This window comes from Microtus pennsylvanicus, chromosome 10, assembly GCF_037038515.1.
Source record: "Microtus pennsylvanicus isolate mMicPen1 chromosome 10, mMicPen1.hap1, whole genome shotgun sequence".
In the NCBI taxonomy this organism is placed as follows: domain Eukaryota; kingdom Metazoa; phylum Chordata; class Mammalia; order Rodentia; family Cricetidae; genus Microtus; species Microtus pennsylvanicus.
In genome coordinates this window covers 80,953,529-80,974,134 of record NC_134588.1, presented here as the reverse complement: position 1 = coordinate 80,974,134, position 20,606 = coordinate 80,953,529, and the positions used below count along the sequence as shown (strand labels likewise).

The 20,606-nt window shown below is 48.1% G+C and overlaps 1 protein-coding gene across 1 annotated transcript in view; it reads left to right on the top strand.

The window, feature by feature from the left end:
- Tmem273 (transmembrane protein 273) overlaps positions 1-13,294 on the top strand; it is a 34,300-nt gene extending 21,006 nt beyond the window's left edge. The window contains exons 2-5 of the mRNA XM_075987524.1: positions 1,629-1,682; positions 2,530-2,661; positions 4,088-4,133; positions 12,159-13,294. Of these exons, the coding sequence (XP_075843639.1) occupies positions 1,629-1,682; positions 2,530-2,661; positions 4,088-4,133; positions 12,159-12,183 (257 nt within the window). The 3' untranslated portion in view covers positions 12,184-13,294. The remainder of the gene's footprint in view (positions 1-1,628; positions 1,683-2,529; positions 2,662-4,087; positions 4,134-12,158) is intronic.
- Positions 13,295-20,606: the final 7,312 nt, after the last annotated feature.

The following is a 20,606-nucleotide window of genomic DNA, read 5'->3' as shown; positions in this document are numbered from 1 at the left end:
GCCTCTATCAATAATTTATTCATTCGTCAGGTATTTGTTAATAATTCCTATATTTCAGATGCTGTGTCAAATGCTGGACACTCCTGTGCAGACAGTGGGAGAACACCAGGACACATTCTGTGGGCCGGTAACTAGCTAAGAAGCTACTAGCATGGTATCCGATGCACAGAAGCAATTATGTAAATGTTGAGTTAGTACTGGCTTGGTCACTTAGGCTGGGGAAGCACAGAGCCATGGAGGTACAGAAGGGGTAGCTCACTAGGTGTGGGGAGCCAGGGAAGAAATAACATAGTCAAGACCAAATGCGAGCAGAGAGGGGAGGAGGAGGGACCAGACAGAGGGAGAGGCCCAATGGCAGAAGACTGCGTAGACTACAGGAGGGGATGAGAATGACCAGGAAATAGGTTGGGATTAGCATAGGGGTCTATTCCTCAGTTTGGCTTTGGGGAAAGTTTGAACCCCTCAGCCAGGCCCCAAGACCCTGTGGCAGTCAGAAACCCACTGAGCTCTTGAGAGTAGTAGTCAGGGGGAAGCAGAAGGGGAATCAAGTCTGACAAACAACATCCCAGCTGCCCTCTGTCCCCACCAGTGTTGGGCCCATTTTTGCTATTTTTAGTATGTGTGTGGGGTGTGTGTGTGTGGTGTATATGTGAGCGTGTGCATGTCTGCTTGGCTGTCTGTGTGTGTATGTGTGATGTATATGTGAGCGTGTGCATGTCTGCTTGGCTGTCTGTGTGTATGTGCGATGTATATGTGAGCGTGTGCATGTCTGCTTGGCTGTCTGTGTGTGTGTATATGTGAGTGTGTACATGTCTGCTTGGCTGTGTGTGTGATGTACATGTGAGTGTGTATGTCTGCTTGGCTGTCTCTGTCTCTGTGTGTGTGCTGGGTATTGTGTGTGTGTCTGTGTGTATGTTGGGTATTGTGTGTGTGTCTCTGTGTGTGTGCTGGCAGTGTGCACACATGCACTTGTGCATATTTATGTTAAGGCAGAGGAGGACATGGTGTGCATTGCTCTATCACTTTTTGCCTACCTCCATGAGACAGGCTGTCTTAGTGAGGGTTCCATTGCTGTGAAGAGACACCAAGGCCACAGCAACTCTTATAAAGGAAAACATTTAACTGGGACTGGCTTACGGTTTCAGAGGTTTAGTCCATTGTCATCAGGGCAGGGCATGGCAGTGTGCAGGTAGATATGATGCTGGAGGAGGAGCTGAGAGCTCTGCCTCTTGATCCTCAGGCGACAGGAAGTGAACTGTGTCACTGGGCATAGCCTGAGCATAGGAGACCTCAAAGACCACCCCCACAGTGACATAATTCCTCCAACGAGGCCACATCTCCCAATAGTGCCTCTCTGTTTGGGGCCCATTTTCTTTCAAACCACCACACAGGGTTTCTTAATGAACCTAGAGCCATGCTGGTAGCCAGTAAGATCCAATAACCATCCAGTCTGTGGCAACATCACAGGCACATGTGTGGCCATGCATTCTCTCCCTTTTAAAATGTAGGTGCTGAGGATTGAACTTGGGTTCTCATGCTTGCGTAGCAATTGTTCTTACACTGAGTTACCCACCCCACCCCAGGCCCAGAGTGGGTGTCTAACAAGGCTTGGACTTGTTTTCTTCAAGGTGTTGGAGGAGCTCAAGTGCTGGCGACGGACAAGTCTGCTGGGACTGAGATTGGTAGGTGGCCTCTGTGTTTGTTTTGGTACAGAGTTGCGGTAAGACCCTATAAAGAATGCAGGTAGATTCTGGTGTTCATTCTTGCTAGCCATCACATGTCTTGCCCACAGGCCCACTTAGTGGCCAAAATAACTCCATCCCGGGGACACAAGCCATCAGGCCACCTCTGTGCTGTCTGTCTCTGATCGGCAGCCTTAGCTTGTCCCATGCCTTATCCTGTATCTATGGGCTTACCACGGCAGCCTCTGCCATTCTCTCTGGTCCTCACCTCTTCATCAGCCCCCTTCCCACAGTGCCCGTCCTCCCTACACTGAGGCTTGTCTTCACCAGCAAGGAGCAATGCACATATCACCTTCTCTAAGAAGGCCCTAGTCCAGTCCAGACCACTTGTGATGTGACGTTAACGTGAGCCCTTTGCCTGACTTTCTCAGCAGACTCCAGAGTCCTCTAAGACAGTGTGGAACCTTCCCCATTGCTTTCAGGTTCATCACATAGCAACGGTTTTCACGTCCTCGACAGACAGTCAATGAATAAATTAAGGGATAAGTGAGGTGGACGGCAGGAAGTCAGAGGATTAAGTTGCCCACCACTAGAGCTCAAGGGGCCAGGTCCTGCTGGACTTGAATGACCCTTAAAGATGGGAACAGTTCTGAGAGCTGGAGAGACCAGGGAGGAGGCTCTGGGGGTGGGGAGGGGCTGGGGATGGACAATGGAAAACAAGGCTAGCACAGAAGGTGGACACTGGAAGGTTAAGGGCCAGGAACATGAGCCTGGACTGCGTGTAAAGCCATGAAAAGCCCCTGGAGGTTGGCAGCTGAATTGAGTTCAATTCTTCCCTGTGCTTTAGATTTCAAATACGCCCTCATTGGCATGGCCTTGGGAATCGCCATATCTGCAGGTTTCCTTGCCCTGAAGATCTGTGTGATCCGAAGACATTTGTCTGATAGTGACTCTGCAGACCTGAAGAACACGCCCCAGGGTAAGGGACCCATGAAAAACAGAGCCTGCACTGCTCTGTGGAAGAAAGGACTGTCTGTTGGTCCTTTGTGTTACTGTAACAAAACATCGGAGGCCATCAACTTAAAGAGAGGAAAGGGTTCGGTTTTGGGCTCACAGTCTGTGGATTTTGGTCCATGGTCTATTGGTCTTCTTGGCTTGTGGTGGTACTACATACCATGAGTGTATAGAGGGGGACGCTGGTTCCTCTTGGAGAGAAGAAGCCAAGACTCTGCAATTCCTCTCAAAGATGTGCCCCTAAGGCCAAAGAGCTCCCAGTAGGTCACACCTTTTAAAGGTTGTCCTCCTTCCCAATAGCACCATGTACTGAGGGATAAGCCTTTAACACGGGCTTTTAGAGAACATTCTAGACCTCAGCTATAGCAGATGGCATCCTGTGAAGCAAACCCAAAAGCCCACAGCCCGGGAACTCCCACCGAGAATAAATGGGGCCTCTCTGAGTCTGTTTTTCCGCTGCGCCCCTGCCTAACCCTCTGTCACTATGTAATTCTGTAGTCAGTTTGGTATGCTGAGAAGTAAGCTATCTGGAGAAAGATGGAAAGAGCTGAAGTTACTTCCAAATGGAACTTCTGTTTCCCTGTCCCCGGGATACGGTCAGATAAAATTGATCCCAGGAGGGCCTGAGGTGGTTCTGAGCTCAGCTGGTTGATGAGGAGGTCATACCCAGAACAGGGAAGAGTGGTTGCATTTGATCCGGATGTGGCTGGGCTTGTGCGAGTCTGTGAATGGCAGCCTGGCACATCCTGCTCTGTGTCAGGGAAGACCTCCCTGCAGGGTCTGGGCAGTTTCCCTATGAGTTATATAGCAACATGCAATGCTTATATACAGCTCTCTCTCTCTGGAAGACACACACAAAGCACCTTGAAGATAACCAAGATGATGGTGCGATTTTCTGTGGAGGACAAGGAGGAAGGAGGCTCTTTTCTCTTCCAAAATATGTCATGACCTGTAGAGATACATGGGAAGGGTGGTGTGGGACATAAAGAAATGGCCATCACTGGTCACAGGCACTGGCTTAGCTTTGATTTTGTTTCCTTACCAATAAGAGTAAAGGAAGCTGTCTCCTTATCCCACAGTCCTTGGCCTCCATTCTCCTGAGAACTCTAGCCCCTTTGGGAGGTTCAGGCTGCATGTGGAGAGGGGATGTGGGCCTTGGGCGGTATGGGGAGCACCCAGTCATGCCTGTGCACCAGCTAAGGGGCTCAGGGACTGACCATGGACAGAGAAGTTCCAACAGCAGTAAAATGTGCCCTGAACCAGTTCCCAGTGAGTGGCCCACCCTAGAGCCCATCCACTGGGCTGAATTTGATACCCCACTCCCACAAGCATGCCAACTAGGAAAAGGAGCCATAGGCTCTCCTTCCTAACAATCTATTCTATCTGTTTAGACCCCATGCTACAGAAGACAAGAAACCCCAGGAAGAGAAGCCCCAGGTAAGTTTACTGCAGACTAGTCAGTATGTACCATCCCTGACCCCAACTCACCATAGGGGACAGAATGCATTCTGCTACTCTTCCTTTCTTTGGACCAATAGGGGTCATGAGAATAGTGGCCACAGAACACAGCAGCCAAAGGGGCCCAGACTCGTCTTTGCATAGCGTGGCTTAGAGTCCTTCTCAACACTCTGCTCAGAACCATCCGTGCATGGTACTTAGAATAAAGCCGGCAGCTCGTCTGTGATCAGAATCTGTCCCAGGTTAAATTCCCCCACTGGCATCCAGCAGCTTTGCTTTTCTGCACGGAGCCCATGTCTTCTTGGGTCGCCTGCCCTTTGCCCTCACTGTGTTCTAACAGAGACGCCCTTTGCTCAGGTGGGTGCAAGCCTTGCCCTTCATTTCCTTTCCACCTCTGCCTCAGTGATTTGAGATAGCCCGCTTTAAGTAGGAGCACCCCACACTGCCCTTCTCTTTCCTTTCCGTGTGTGCCTGTGAATGTGTTTGTGTGTGCCAGGCTTACACTGATGCATGTGCACACGCGTGGATACCAGACGCTGATATTGGGTATTTTTCCCAATCATGGTCCACCTTGTCTTTTGAGTCGAGGTGTCTTACTGAGCCCAGAGCGTGTTGATTTGGTTAGGCTGACTGGCAGCAAGGTGCAGGGATACCCGTGTGGCCCCCTCCCCAGTGCTGGGTTACAGACGTGTGCCCCGCTTTTGCATGGGTGCTGGATATCAAACAGTTCTTCCTGCTTGTTCGAGAACTTACTGACGGCCATCTCCCCATCCCCGGCTTTATTTTCTCGATGCCTCTTTTCCATAGATGCATGACGTATCACACGTCATTAAACTCTGGGCCTTTTGTTTGTTTGTTTACCTCTCGGAAGTGTAACCTCCTTGAGACCAGGCCTGTCTTTCCATCGCTGTAGCTCCAGCAGGTAGACCAGTGCCTAGAACAGAGCGTGAGCTGTGATGAATGAATGAATGAATGAATGGCCATGTGGCCATGAGACAGGTGCTGGGTGGCAAGAGAGGGAAGACGAGGTCCCTTTAACGACAGGGGTCACAGGCGACAGCCCTCTGAGAGTGTTGGGGCAGGAAGGGCCTGTGTGACCTTGGCGGTGTGGAGGGCTGCTCACTCAGTGGGAAGTAGATTATTGTGTTAGGACACAGGGAGGAAGCAAAAGGAGCCCAGGAGCTCTGAGACAGGAGGACCCCAGTGGGCCATTTGGCCAGAGAGGGAGTCTTATGGTGAGAGCAGATGCTTTATTAGTCCATGGTGTGGGGAGGGAAGATGTTGTAGAGGTTTCAACTCCCTGGGGCGTGAGAGCCTTGGGTTAAGGGAATGACCCTGAAACCTTGTCCTGAAACTTCCTGTCTAGCACTGAGGTCTGGGAGAGGAGAAGGGTGCTGGATGATCACAGCCATCCTCTTGGGGCTAGGAGGAGGGCCTGTGCAGATGGTTGCCCCTCTGGAAGTCTCCCAGAGCTCGGACTCTCCTGGGACACCCACTGAACCACAGCCAAGAGTCTGCAGAAAGAAGACAAAGTGGAAAAGTTCTGGACTCTTTGAGGCACGGGGCTGTAGGGGGAAAGAGGGCTGTAATAGCTGTTCAAAAAGGAACCTTCAAAAGTAGCCGCCAAGGGCAGTGAAGGAAGGGGATGAATGACTGCCGCAGAGGGAGGTGACCAAGTTCCTCCAGCTAACACGAGATGAAGTCTGGGGATCCTAGCCAACCTGAGACCTCAGGAAGCAGCTGAGCACAAGGAGTCAGGGCTCACATGCAAGCTGGCCTCACCTTCCGCTCTGCACTAGACTTTTAGACAGCATCTTCCTCTGCTCCAGAGCTTGTCCTCACAGGAAGGAGGCTGGCATTGCCCTGGGGGCAGCTGTGGCACTTCCTCTTGCCACATTTGGAGTGCTGGCACTAGTTAGAGACCTTGGACTTGGACAGCCTTCCTTTAGGACTGTGGAGAGTTCGCAAGGGATGAGCCTTTGGCCATACGAAAAGAAAAGCTGTGGTCATTTGCTCAATTAAAGCTGGGAGAACTGGGCTTTAGCCAAACGAGAGTCTGGTTTTCCCACAACCCTTCCTTTTGACAGTGGCCAATCTATTAGCCAGTTTAGCTCATTTAACAAAAGCAAAATCCAAAACACTACTCTGTGTTAGCAGGCTTCAGTGTGTTTGATGGTTGCCTTCTCATACTGCTTTGCGGGGGTTCGAGAATGGGAAAGCCTGCATATTGGGAGCAGATGCTGAGGGTCACGATCTTGCAGTCCTGGGTTAAACCCTGCATGGGTTGGCCACTCTAGATCTAGAGTCATCTCTCATCTTCTCTTCTGTCCTCTTTCTGTTTGAAAAAAAGAAATCTTGAAATCCACAGAAAATCCGAGAAGTTGCAAATAAAATTTATCTGCTCCCTCCATCTCCTTTTCCTTTCTTCCCATGGCGTCTCTCATTTCGAACTGCCTAAGTTTAAAATTGTATAATGTCCCTTTCTTTCTTTGGGGGGGGGGAGGGCGGGGCGTTGCCTATCTTACACTGTCCAGTTCATACCTAACTCTAGCCAGGCTCGCTGTTGGTGATGAGTCTTTTGATAGACTGGCTAAGGAAGCCATCTCTTGCCCTCAGCGCTGTAGAGACGCTTTATCAATATAGTTCTTTGTCAATAGCGAATGTGCTGAAGACTGGTGCTTGTGAACATAGCCTGACCCCCAGTGATCCTCACCCTTTGATCTCACCTATTCATAGCCCATGTCTAAGTCAGCTGTTGTCATTGGTGGTTACAAAAATACTGAGTGCACAATCCTGGTGCCTCCTCTGCATTTAATACCTGTCATTCTCTTTGGGGGCAACTGGGAAGGACTTTTTATACTTCTCTCTTTTCCCATATTTTATTTTTATTGATTATTGTTGTACTAGACTTCAATACTTTTTAATCTATCACCGTCATAATTCTTTGTTGCTCAAAGTATCCCAAGTTGAGTAAATGGAATGTATTTTATTTTAAAAATATTTTATTTGTTTTTTTCTGTCTTTCTTGATCTCATCCATCTCCCCATCCCTTCTTATTCACCTTCTGTCCTTGCAAACCCCCCTTCTTATCCACCAGAAGAATAAGATCCTTGCACCCTCCCCCCTGTAAAATAACATAAAATTTAAGAGAAAAGAAAAAAAGAAGAAAAATCTTGTCGTATACCATTTAGTCCATGTATCTTCACTAGCAAGTGTCACTACAAAGAGTCATCAACCTGGTTCGAGGCCTCTGGTTTCTGCTACACTATCGATGCTGGGCCCTCACTGCTTCTCCTCTTGGATATCTTGTTTTTGCCTTGTGTTGTGGAGATCCTGCAGCTTTGGAGTCGTAGGACTGGCCCCTTCACGTACTCTATATATCACGTATATGTATATCATAATGGAGTGGATGTTGGGATGGGTTAACACATAGCCCTGGTTCTGGGTCTGGGGGTTGCAGGGTTGGTCAGCCCACCAGCTCTCTCCAGGGTGAGCTCTCCAGTGTTGCCCCTGCTAGTTTACCCTATGCAGCAAGGAGCAAGGAGGGAACAAGTTTTCCTGCTTTCAGGCCCTGAGGCTTGCCTGCCTTACACATACCTACATAACCAAGGCCAGCTCTACTGTGTTGCCCAAGAGAGCTGCAGGGGCCACTCTTCTGATTGCTGCAACTGGTGAGGGGCAGGGACAGCTCTCCTGCTCTCATGACCTCAGAGACAGCCCTCCCAACTACCAAAGCCTGACAGGAGCTGGAGAGGGGGAATGCGCAAATCATTTCTTGAAGACAAATGGGCCTCATTGAAAACATCCTGGCTGTTCTGAAGCACCTTCCAGATTAAACACACACACACTCTCACATACATATATACACAGGCACACATACATAGACACAAACACACATACACAAGACACACATACACAGATACACATAAATAGACACATACACATAGACACATATACATACACATATACACAGACACACATACATGTGTACACAGACACATACTCACATACATCCACAGACACATGCTCACACACATCCACAGACATGAATATATATATACACATGTAGACATACACAGATGCACAAATAGACACATATGCACATATATGCACACATGCATACACACACACACAGTATCTCAGGTTCCTTTTCAACCTCTGTCATCCAGAGTTATCCCTCAGCCCTTTCCTTGAGTTTCCTTCTATTTTTATGGGGTTTGATTTTTAGAAATCTAAATTTGGACAGACTGTATCACACTCATGGCCACCAGCATGCCATTTTCCCTGGATTCTTTCCATGTATATGTGTAAAAGGCAAAGGCAACCCTCTGAAGGTCTCCAGAGCTTCCCTGTCTGTGTTTCTGTGTTGCCTCCTCTGACGTGGAGAGCCTGTTTCTCTACCAGAGCAGGATTTTTACCCTTTTGCTCAGTTCCAACCATCACACACGATGCTACTTGAATCCCAGCAGCGTCCTGGTACAGGCTGCCCAGCAAGCACGAAGAAATCTCTTCAGCGCTTTTTGCCTATAGAGTGTTGCTTTTCATGTGAATATAGCTAGAGCAATATGTTCAATTTAAATAATAATTTTCTCTGTGTGATTATTGCTGACATTTGATACAGAATTAGGAATACTGCTCTCATGGCCTAGGGGAGCTTAATGTTTTATTTAAAACCATTAGTTTATTTTTGAACAGGTAAAAAAAGACCAAAGTCAAAGATGAGACTGTTTAACATGAACACAGAGAATTCTTTCTCTCCAGACTGTTGCTATGTCTCTGCTTGAGGCTGCCATCTCAGTGGCTCCTGGCTGGCTAAACCCCTCCCCTTGACTCTTCCACAAAAACGTATTAAATTTTTGACATTCACATATAATCAGTTTTAATTTTATATTTAATCATGATATTTTATGTTATGTATATATCAGGTTATATTTTACATCTATTCAGATATATTTTTGTGATATTTAAGAATTTTTTTGCTTAATTCGCTAGTATTCATTCTGGTGTGTGAGGTGAGCTATTGATACAGTTTGGTCTTTTACACAAATAACAACATCATTAAAAGCATTGGTGCATACCTTTCATCCCAGTGCTGGCAGCGTTGCCAGTTAGAGTCCAGCCTGAACTAGATAGTGAGTCCCTGTCTCAGAAATGAACGATGGTGCTGGAGAGATGGTTGGGCAGGTAAGTGCTGGCTGCCCTTCCAGACAACCTGAGGTCAGTTGCCAGCACCCATGTCTGGTGGTTCACGACTGCCTGCAACTCTGTAACTCAAGCTCCAGGATGATCTGATGCACTTTTCTGACCTCCAAAGACACACACGTGTGTGTATACATACACATATATACACCACCCACAAAATAAATCTTAAAGAAGAGCAAACCAGAAGACAAATGGCAGTGTTGGTCCCACCCTCTATTCCCATCATCTGATTTGCTCTTGGTTCCTATGCATGGCTGGATGTTTCTGGACTTGGCTACCTGTGGTCAGTAATGGGCAGGTACCACACTGTGTTTCCAGATGTGCTTTGCCATCTGTCAGGCTGTCTCCTCCCGCCCCCCAACAAACCCACACTGCACTTGCTCCTCAGGGAAATGTTTGCTAGTTTAGTTCTAGCAGCTTTAAGCAAGACTTTGCAGTCAACTTCAGAATTTTATTATAAAAACAAATGTCTTGGTATTTCATTGGGGATATATAATTTTTATACATTAGATTGGAGCTGATTAATTTCATTGTAACATTAGCCAGAAATTCATGGGAAAAGTCTATTTTATTTTTGATTAGCAAATGTGTTAATCACAACTCTTAGTGGGTTTAGTATGCTGCCTCAGTCCAGGCATCTGACATGTAAATCCAGCTTTGCCCTATCCCAACCTCTAGTACTCAGTAGTCTGTACTCAGGCTGACGTTTTCCACACCACTTTTTTGTGTTCAAGAACACGTGGCAGCTTTCTGTGTCTAGCCCACTTCACTCAACACCATGCCCTCCAGCTCTGTTCACGTTTCTGCACACCACAGGTTCTCTTCGTTCTTTATGGCTGCATTCTCTGTGGATATACATACCATGGTCTTGCTATAAAGACACTTAACATGTCTGTTCTTGTGTGTTTCAATGAAAGCCCTCGGGCTTTATTCATAAGGTTCTTACCTTTCTTGTAAATTTAATCCCAAGTATTTTAAATACCTTGTATGTTTACGGTCTTTCGTGTTACTTCACTGACCTGGTCAGTGAGTATATATTACACTGGATGCCCTCATAGATGATTGGGTCATTTGGCTTATTTTTTTTTCTTTGGTCCCTTTGAGTTTCCATGCACCCCCTCATCTGCCCAAACTTATTCCTTCTTTCCCAGTTCTTATGACACTAATTGTCGTTCCCTCTTCTCTGATACATCTTAAATTGCCACTGTTATGTGATAGGAGCCACGGAGAACTACCCGCCTACCCACTTAGCATCCACTGAACAGCAAGCTGGGTTTAGAGTGGGCTGTCGGGGAAGGACTTTACCCACGACATTTACTGGGCCACTCTCTCATCAGTGAGACATTTCTGACAAAATCTAAGACCCATTCCTATTTTTAAAACTCAATAATAAGTGTTCCAGGCTCGCCTTGGCTCACGAGACACAGAAGCACAGATTGATTTTATTTATAGATTTGTTTTTACTTATTAACCTACATGTGATTTTTTTGGACCCATGGTAAAAATATTTTAGCCTAACAATCACTCTGATTGTGTCGTGTCCAGATTTTTTTGTTCTTTCTCTTCATGCTATCACATGGCTGGACAGTCTAATTCCGCTACTTACCCAGCCAGCTTGTGTTGTTCTCTAGTCTGCTTAGTTTGCCTTTTACTGCAGTCTGTGCCTGGCTCCTAGGAGGCTGTTGACACCCACACATTTGTGTAGTCATGACTCCCGTGTCCTGGTCCAGGAGGCCCTTCCCTAGCTCAGGGTTACCATGGCAAGGAGGCTGTCCTCCTTGTCTACTTGGGTCATCAATATCTTAAGCACTTTTGCTGAGTAGGCCCAGACACTGAAAATCCTCTCCTCAACCCTGAATGGGCCTTTTAGCTTGTGGCTGGTTAAAATCAACAGATGGAGTGAACTCTGTGCTTAGCCTCTGACGGTCTAGACAAGGTCCTACAGAGTCCGTCTTCTTCTGAACCATTATCCGCTTTAGGGAGACACAGTAGCATTAGACAGCATTGGATGCCTCTCTTAGATTTCCTTCTCAATTGCCCCTGCTTCCTTCATTAGATCTTTCTTTTTTAATGGTTTAATTAGTGTATATTAATTTTAAAAACTAATGGGTTTCTTCCTGACTGATCACCCCCACCCCACCCCCCATCCTAGGTTGTTTTTTAGTGCGGTGGTGAAGGACCACAACTAAAAGTAACACAGGGAGGAAAGGGTTCGTTTCAACTTACAGCTTACAGGGCATCATGGAGCAAGGTCAGGAGTTTGTGCCAGGGCCTGATTTGGTGCCTTCATTTTTTTTTTTTTGTTTTCCTGTTTTGAAAAAAAAAATCCATAGTCAGTGCCTTCTCCCCCCCCTCCCCCCCGGTCTCTGTTGGCACAGAAGCAAACAACTCGCGATGTGGATCTTAGGGCCCTGTCTTGCTTTGCTCAGCCTCTGCCCAGATCTAAACACGGTCTTCATATACAGTGACGCTTCCCCCAAATAGCCCAATCAACCCCGAGGAATGAGTCCCGGGCACTTTCTGATTCACTTTGGTGAATACTGGAGTGCCCAACACTATATTGACGTGAGTGGAGTCTTGTGGCCTTGGGTCCGGCTGGCAGACACGACCTCATGGCTGGTATCTGGCTTCAGCATGGACCGCAGGCATCCTTCTGTGTCATTCGAGGAGAGGCCCCATGGTGCTGACACCTGCCGCTGAGCTCCTCACACCTGCTCACTGTGCTGCCCAGCAGGTAAAGCCAACTGTAAGGCCATTGTCACTCTTAACAATGAGGCTTCCAATGTTTCTTTTTCTTTCTAGAGATGCCCAGGTGATCGAGCTGTGAGTGGCCAGCTGCATTGGGAGAGGCTTTAGGTGTTTTGGGTCTGAACACCCGAGGCTGGTGATGGATCATTACATGGTCAGGTACTAAAAGGACTCCAATCAACAGCACCTCTGTCCTGAGGGACGATATCATGCCTGTTCTGCAGGAGTGTCCGTACAGGGGGAGAACATGACTCGGCAGCAGGGGACAAAGAAACCCCAAATCCATAGTTCCCATCCTATGTGCTTGTGTGGGAGCTATGCAAGCTTGTATGACAGGATTGTGTCCACATCCGTGGAGAACCATCCATCACACACGGATCGCAGAAATGGGAACCAAGCCAAGACAGTTTCCTCAGCACCACGGGGTTATAACCCTCTAGACTCAGACCTCACAGTCTTAGCAGCCAGGAGACTCCCACTTCTAAGATGAACCACGTGAGCATTCAGGGGAGCATGGAACTGATAAGCCAGTGTCCAGTGCTATCAGTGAAAGGCTGTCCTTGTAAGGGAGGAGAGGACAAACCAAGCCAGAGTGAGGGGAAGAAAATCAACAGCCCTGGGAAAGGCCTTGGACCTGAAGCGCTACAAATGAATGCGGGTGTGGTCAAGAGCAAGCTGGCCTGGCGCCTCACAGAGAGCACAAGAACGCAGGCTGGCAACATGGCCCTCATACAGTGAACACAGGGCTTGCAGGAAAGGCCTCGGGAAACAAACCCTGGTCATGCTCCTCTTCCCAGGGAAGATCAGGGCACGGGCTCTGTGGACATTCCCACGCTGCCATCATTTCTGGTTTGGGAGACTCTGCTTTTCCATTCTTCGAGAAGACAGGTGGCCGTGTGGACTGGGTCTGCTCAGATGGGGTTCCCTCCATCATACTATGCTGGAAGATGAGCTGGCTTTTCAGAACCAAGTGCCCCATTACAATAATGTCTGGAGTCCCAGGGCGTCTTTTGTCTGACTTGACAACAGGGCTACTCATTAGCAGCTTTTGCTAACTGATCACCTCAAGCAGTTACATGCTACTCATAAGCATTCTTCCGTGTTTGCGATAGAATAAATCATCGTGTACGGGAGCTGGTAATTGATTTGCTTCTCTTAGCAGCATTTTAATTAAAACATCTGGTTTGTGAATGGCAGAATCACTTGTGAGCGAAGGTGAATGTCTTTGGATTCTCGGTCCTTGTTTCATGTTTTCCACACACGCCATGGGGTCCTCCCCACCACTGCACCTCGTGACATGTTTTCCAGACATGGGTTTGCTTTGTCTCCTTGCCCCACATAGAATTTAGCAAACAGAAGCACAGTCATGTGACACCCGATTATGGGGAAACTCTGAGGAATACACCCCTCCGTGCTGCCAGCCTTGGGTGGGCACCACGCAGCGTGCTTTACGTGAGTCAGATTAAGACGGCTGTAAGGTCGGTAGATGATGCAGCCTTGTGGTACACTGTCACACATGCAGGCCGTTCTTAACGGAAGTGCCATTGCACTGTTCTTATCTGACCAACAGCATGTCCCCAGGTGGCAAGGGACTCATGTCATGGACGGGGAACCATTGGCCATGATACCTCTCTGGCTTTCTCCCCAAACCCCAATTCAGTGGCTTCCATCTGGAAGTTCTTAATGGAAAACTCTCAGGCTCTTCTTGAGAGCAGCTTCCCGAGATGCGACTCTAAAGGACGATACCTCTTGACAGCCCCCTTCTCAGGAGCAGCTTCCAGGGAGGACAGTAGCTCTTGGAGGTATTGGGGACAACCACTATGAGTTGCTGTGCTGAGTCAATGTCTTGGCTAGGGGCATTCATACTTGGTTGTCTCATCCCCCCCATCTGGGGACATTGTAGCAGAGGCCATGGATGAGGTAAACCTTACTTTCCTGGCCTCAGAGACCATGGAGCCCCTAAAGCATATGTAGTCTCCTTGATATCTCCCCACAGGATGGAGAGCACCACACTTAAAGATCAAGGACAAATAATGCTCAGTCTAGCTGTGGTGTGGAACCTGTAGGACTTGGTACCTGGAGGAAGAGAAGAGAAGGTGAGAGAAGTCAGCAAGTTAAAAATTAGCGATAGATAATCTACTGAGAAGTTAAAAATATTGAGATTCAATTCCTAAATAGGCTCAAGACATAAAATGAAACGTGTACGTTCATGTATGTTTTCTCTGTGTACTAAGAGCCCACACAGGTGACGCAGGAAGTGTATGAGTGTCTTGGGTTCTGCTCTAGATCCCTGCACAGCATCAAAGGCTAGAACAGTGACACAGAGACAAGTTACACGGGCGAGGTGGAAGTGTCAGGCTGATTTCCAAATCAGTCAGTGCCCTTCTACATCCCTGCCCCTTCAAGCAGGGCGATAATGTAGCTGGGGATGGGATGAGGGAATGGAGGATGTTGATGAGGATGGGTAGGTTGGGGGAGAATGGAAAAGAGAAGAAAAAGGAAGATGGTCCCACTCCTAGAGTCAACAGTTACCAGCGTGGGCTAGACCCGACCTAGCTCGGAAAGGTCTCCAGCTGAGTCCTGGATTTTTAAGCCAACGCTTCGGAGCCCAGCATGGGGCTGGCTGCATTAGGACAAAGTGAACCTCACACTTCCCACAGGGCTTCTGTAAAAGTTCTGTGGAGGTTGTGCCTGATAATGAGAGTTAAAAACATGTGGGATTTTTATTCTGGAATATGTTTAGAGATCCCTGAGAAGGTCCAGAGAGAAGGGGATAGAGAGGAGAAGCAGACTGGAGATGATGGAGGCGGTGGGATTGCTAAGACAGAGGGATGCTGAGCCCAGCAGAGCCACAGCATAAACAGAGAAGTGGCCGGTGAGGGCAAGTCTGAACGAGGGGCTGCCTGGGCTGCTCCGAGCACAGCCTAAGAGCCGATTCTTCTCCTCCTGGGCAATTTGTCACAATCTCAGATTTGCCATACTAATTAATCAACCTTCAAAAATAGCCTTTTTCAGAAGGGTATTGCTATCGGATGACAAGCAGGTGGCTCATCTTCAGGCTGTGGAAGCAGAGCACAGGATCCCAGCCTCCCTGGTCAGTGGATCATAAGTTCAAGTGCTCACGGTCCTGAGTTTCAGCCAATGCTCTCTTTCTTTCTCTGCAACACATCTTTGCATAGTTAAAACAAATCTTCCACAGCATAAACAAATGTAACACATCTTAAACTAATATACCACAACACTACTACACAAATATATATACACAATACACACTGACACACATACACACAACACACAATATACACAATATAGACAAGAATAATTCATACAGATTCACAACACACACATACAACTCATGCATATACACACACACACAGAGTGATAGGCACACACACTGTAAATGCTAGAACAAAAGTATTTCCTTGGAAGTTGCAAGACATTAAAACGTAACACAGGATTCTAACACTGGGGATGATCAAGTTATGCCTCAATTCTAGCCCTTTGCCAGTGCCCGCAATATACTCTGCACACGAGCGGTAGAAGAGCCTTTGAAAGAGGCCAAAGGGCCTCCCAGAGCTGCTGAAACCAGGGAAAAGCAGAGAATGGAGCCTCAGATGTACCCAGTGTCTTCCCAAAGATGCACCCCAGTCACACAGCACATAGGGCTGGTGTGGGCCTTGATTTCCTGTCATCACAGCCCTTGGGATTTGGGGAACGAAACCAGAAATGAAGCTGACTTAGGGATGGAGTAGGTCTGCTTTCAAGTTCTCCTTCAGTTCTTGGTTGACTCCCAGCCTCAGTATGCACGCTGGAGGCTCAGAAGAGCTGAGCAGAGAGGTGAGTGTCTGGCCTACAAGTGACAGGAAGGAGGGCAAGATTCAAATCCTGCCAAGTTCAGGGCTTTGGGGTGATTATTCTAAGTGTGTGTCAAAGCACCTGGACCTTTGGTTTAGCTATTTTGAATAAACACAAGGGTTTGGTAGTGGGTGAGATTGCCTTTTAAATTAGTGCTCTCTGAGCAAAGCAGATTTCCCTCCACAGTGTGTATGGACCTCATTGGATAAGTGGAAGGCCTGAATACAGCAAAAGAATGATCTCTCGAGCAAGGACAGATTCCACAGTAGACTCCTCAGACATGTCGTACACCTCGGCTCCTTCAGGGTCTCTGGTCTGCCAGCCCACCCTGTGGATTTAGTAATTCATAATTGTTGTTTAAGCCACCCCTCTTTCTATACACAAAGCCCCATGCTTCTGTAGAGTCTTTACACTTATTAAACATAGGAGGTTTCTATTCAAAACAGTAACAGGCTGGAAACAATAGACCAACAAAACCTAGGGCTAGAATTGTGGCAGCTTCCCAAGGATTTAACTCGCCAGACCGATGACCTGTGTCAAGGTATGAACTTGTAAAGACGACGGGCAGAGTGACTCTACACGGAATATGATGTCACTGAAGAAGTATTGCCTACAAGAGACAGGCACGCACTATGTCAGGCACGGCAACATTTGGTGACAGGATACGGGAGGGAAAATTCAAGTGACGACACTTGATTCTAAAGGAAGTTGAAAATAATACAATCACTTCAGGAAAAGTAAAGGTGAAAACAAAGCAGCCATCGCTTCTTTCCTCACGGCTGAGTCTGCACCCTCCACCCCTTCTTTCTGTGACGATATACCGTGGTACCCCTTCTTTCTGTGACGATATACCGTGGTACCCCTTCTTTCTGTGACGATATACCGTGGTACCCCTTCCACATGGTCACACGCCCGTGGACCCTTTCCTCTCGCTCTCAGAAGCATTCTGACTTTCAGCCACCTGCCATCTTTAATTGATTTAAATGGTTTCCAGCACTTTCCTTGGTCACGGGAAGCCTGGGTTCCGTGGCTTTTGCATCTAATACCGCCACAGAAGCAGCCTCTTCTCTGGCCTCTGAATTACAGTTCAGGTCTGGTTCCATGGACAGCGTAAGTTCTCCTCTGCTCTCCTTTCTCAAGAGCCGATAACTGGTGATAGCTTTATTCCCTTTGGTTCGATATGTGGCCGTGAGGATGGCTGAGATCCACATAGGGGTCTCTGGGCTCCGTGTCTAGGCACTGAGCTGGGGAAGGCTCTGACCTTCCTGGTGGCTGCAGATCTACACCAGTTCAACCCTCAAAGCAGTTAAGTTACGGAGAGCTGGGTAAACACTTTACGCTCCTGAACGGTGAGGGGCACAGGACTATGCCGCCAGAGCGAGCACCGTGCAGCCTCAGGCAAGGTGAAATGATCCCATTCCGTAACTTTGTAGTGAATGAGTGTCAATAACTAGAGAAGAGAGGCCGTTGGGAAGGGAAAGGGAGAGATAGTCACAACAACCTGAGGTGGAGACAGAAGGTAACTTTGACTTCAGGGACCTGCAGGGTATCCTCAGAAAGCCACTGGAGCTAAGGGGACCCCCTCAGTCCCCTCCCCACTCTGTCTGAGAACCTGTGTCTGAATCGTCTCTGATAGCAAAGAAGGGGGCAGAAGGAGAGCATTGCTGGGTCACGCAAGTGGAAAAACAGGCAAGGACTCTAGGATATTCGTCTTCCAGGAGGGAACGTCTTCTCAGCTAAGAGTAGTTTACACCACTGTCTATGGCAATTTTAGATAAAAGCTGGACGGTGGCTCTAGCTTTTTAGGCTGGAAACAGAGACTCCCCCACTTATGCCAGACTATGACCCAATAAACCCTGCTGAAAAATGAAAACGCCACTAAGTCACAGGTGCGTTTAGTGCACCTAACACGACACGCGCCAATTTAGCAATCCATCGCACTTCAGAGAAGTGGACTGTCTTCGGATGCTCAGCTCCAGAGGAGACCCAGGCAAGGGGGTGCAGCTCACCATTGTGAAGTCACTAAAGTATGAGTCCAAGTGTCTCAGACTGGGATATCAGCAGCACATTGTCTGGCTTCAGGCCAGCTCTCCTAGAGGCTCCCTTGTCCAGGGGTAGATGGCAGAGCTGTGTTTGGGGACAGGAGGAAAGGCAGGTACTAGAAAGCCCCTGGCAGCAAGACAACTGTCTGTGATGCTGACACGGCCCTTTCGTGATGATGTCCACTTCATGGCTTAGCAGCTATTTGAGCTCAGAAAACAAGGAAGAAAATGTGTGTGGAGGGGTGTGGAGAGAAGTGTATCCTCTCAGGGACTTTCATGTGTGTTCAAGGTCATGTGTTCTCGTTTCCTTTCTGTCACTATGATAAAATGCCTTTACCAAAAGCAACTCAGGGAAGAAAGGCCTGGTTTTAGCTGGCGCTCCCAGGTGACTGTCCATCACTGCAGGAAGTCAAGGCAGGATCCTGAAGCAGCTACTCACGCCCAGAGCCAGAGCAAAGAGACTCTAAGGCATACATTCCCCCTACTACTCAGCTCACCCCCTCCCAAACCCAGGGAACAGCCACCCATGTCCATTTACCCCAGTGCCTACTTAGTGGTAGGGGTGTACTGCAGCTTTGCTGCCCTGTTAGGGTAAGGCCTAGACAACGTCTAGATCTGTGCACCTCCTCCAGGCAGCCAGAACAATCACCCCTCGGGTATCTGAGCGGGTCCTGCCCAGCCTCCCAGGCAGTGTTGAGTTCTAGGCCATGCTCTCCAGTCCACACAGCTGGAGAGGCTGCTAGGACATCCAGAGCCTAACTGGCCAAGCCTACCCCTGGGCGTGGCTCTTCCTGCAGCCCAGCTGGTTTCCATCACGTTTTCCCCCAGCATGTCCTGTCTTCATTTGTCCTTGTTTATGTGTTCTGGCAAATGCATGCCACGGCTTTCCCACAGGGCCCTATTCTTGCCTGTGAGGTTTTAACCCTATGTGGCTGGAACATTTTAACCCTTTGTGCCTGGGGCAGGTTTTCTCAGCCCAGCTCTATTAGCTGCACCCAGGGATGGAGAGCTGTTCTCAATCACAGGGGGTTAGTACGGGTTGAGGGGCCTGTGGGAGGGGCTAGTGTTGAGCCTCAAGTAGACTAGGGTCTCACAGGAGGCTCTGCAAATCTCACTTATGAGCCTGTATCTTTTCCCCAACCTCATAGCATTTAAACAAAATAGAAGTAATGTATTGCTTATTTTCTTAAAGAAACAAAAATTTCTGGTATAGACCCATTGTTTAGGACAGGAACCTCACCCAGGCAGAAACAAGCAAAGGCAAACTGCCAAAAATCCCTGAGAAACAACCAAAAGTAAAATGTAGCCACTGTTGAGTTCTGATTACGAACACAGTCCTCAGCTGAAGCTAAACTGTCCCCTCACCTTCCAAGACCAATTCAGCCAAAATTTCAGCATGGATGGATGCCCAAGGAATCCCATCCCTAACAGAGAAACCATGGACAATCAATGACAGAACTCAGTTTTCTTAAGGGACACAGTCTCTAAATGATTCCCCATGATCCAGGCATATACAGGCAACATTAAACAGATTTATTTGGTTAGAAAAAAGAAGAAGAAAGAAAAAAAGAAAAGAAAAGAAAAGTGGCCTGGTGGTGGTGCACGCCTTTAGTCCCAGTACTCAAGAGACAGACACAGGCAGATCTCTGTGAGTTTGAGGCCAGCCTGGCCTACAGAGCAAGTTCTAGGTCAACCAGAGCTACAAAGAGAAACTCTGTCTTGAAAAACTAAAAAAGAAAAAAAAGCACCCGAAGTTGGGAGGAAATATTGGTGAGAGGTATTGGGCAAACTGCAGTGAAGGGAATGAGGGGGATTTCTTCAAAATACACTGCATGCAAGTATGGGCTTTTCAAACCGTGAGAAAATCAAGTGAGTTCTTAAAAAGTGAGGCCACCAGCCCACGGCAGTTTCTCCTGCCATCTCTGTATCATGTCAGGATGGCACGGAAGCACCAGGCTGTTCAGATCCCAGCTGCCGAGCTCCTGAGTCCAATAAGCCTCTTTTGCTTATAAAATACGCAGCTTGTGGTATTTTGTTACAGCAAAATGAACAGAGCAGCCATCTTTCCCCATGAGTACAAAGCTGAATAGCTATATCACTGGCTAGGGTTCTTTCTCCCTAAGTGGTGTTGGTTGGCTCAGGTGATGCAGGTAGATGGTGGGAGGGGCTGATCCCTGTTGTTAGGGATGTGTGGGATCCCAGTTCTCCCTGTCCATGAGGTTCAGGTCATGAGCACCAACAGCAACTAATAGCACCTAGCATCAGACTCCCTAAGGAGGAAAATTCACAGGTCACCCTGCGGAGGATGCAGCTGACTGAAAGCCCTGCTGCATGCTTCAGATTCCTTTCTTGGGAACTTCCTGGTGGGCATTTCACGCGATCTGATCCAGCCTTCCCAGAAGCCCCCACTCCACCCTGCTGCATTGCTGAGATTTGGAGTCTAGGCTGGGGTGGGACAGAGCTGTGGGATCCCTCTCCCGCTCCTTAAGCAACTGCACCATCTCTCTGAAGAATGGTGTGAGAAAAGCGCCGTCTTAATGCAGATCTTTGAAAGCAGAGGAGTTGGGTCATGATCCCGGAAGCTGAAAGTACCGGGGCCAATCCA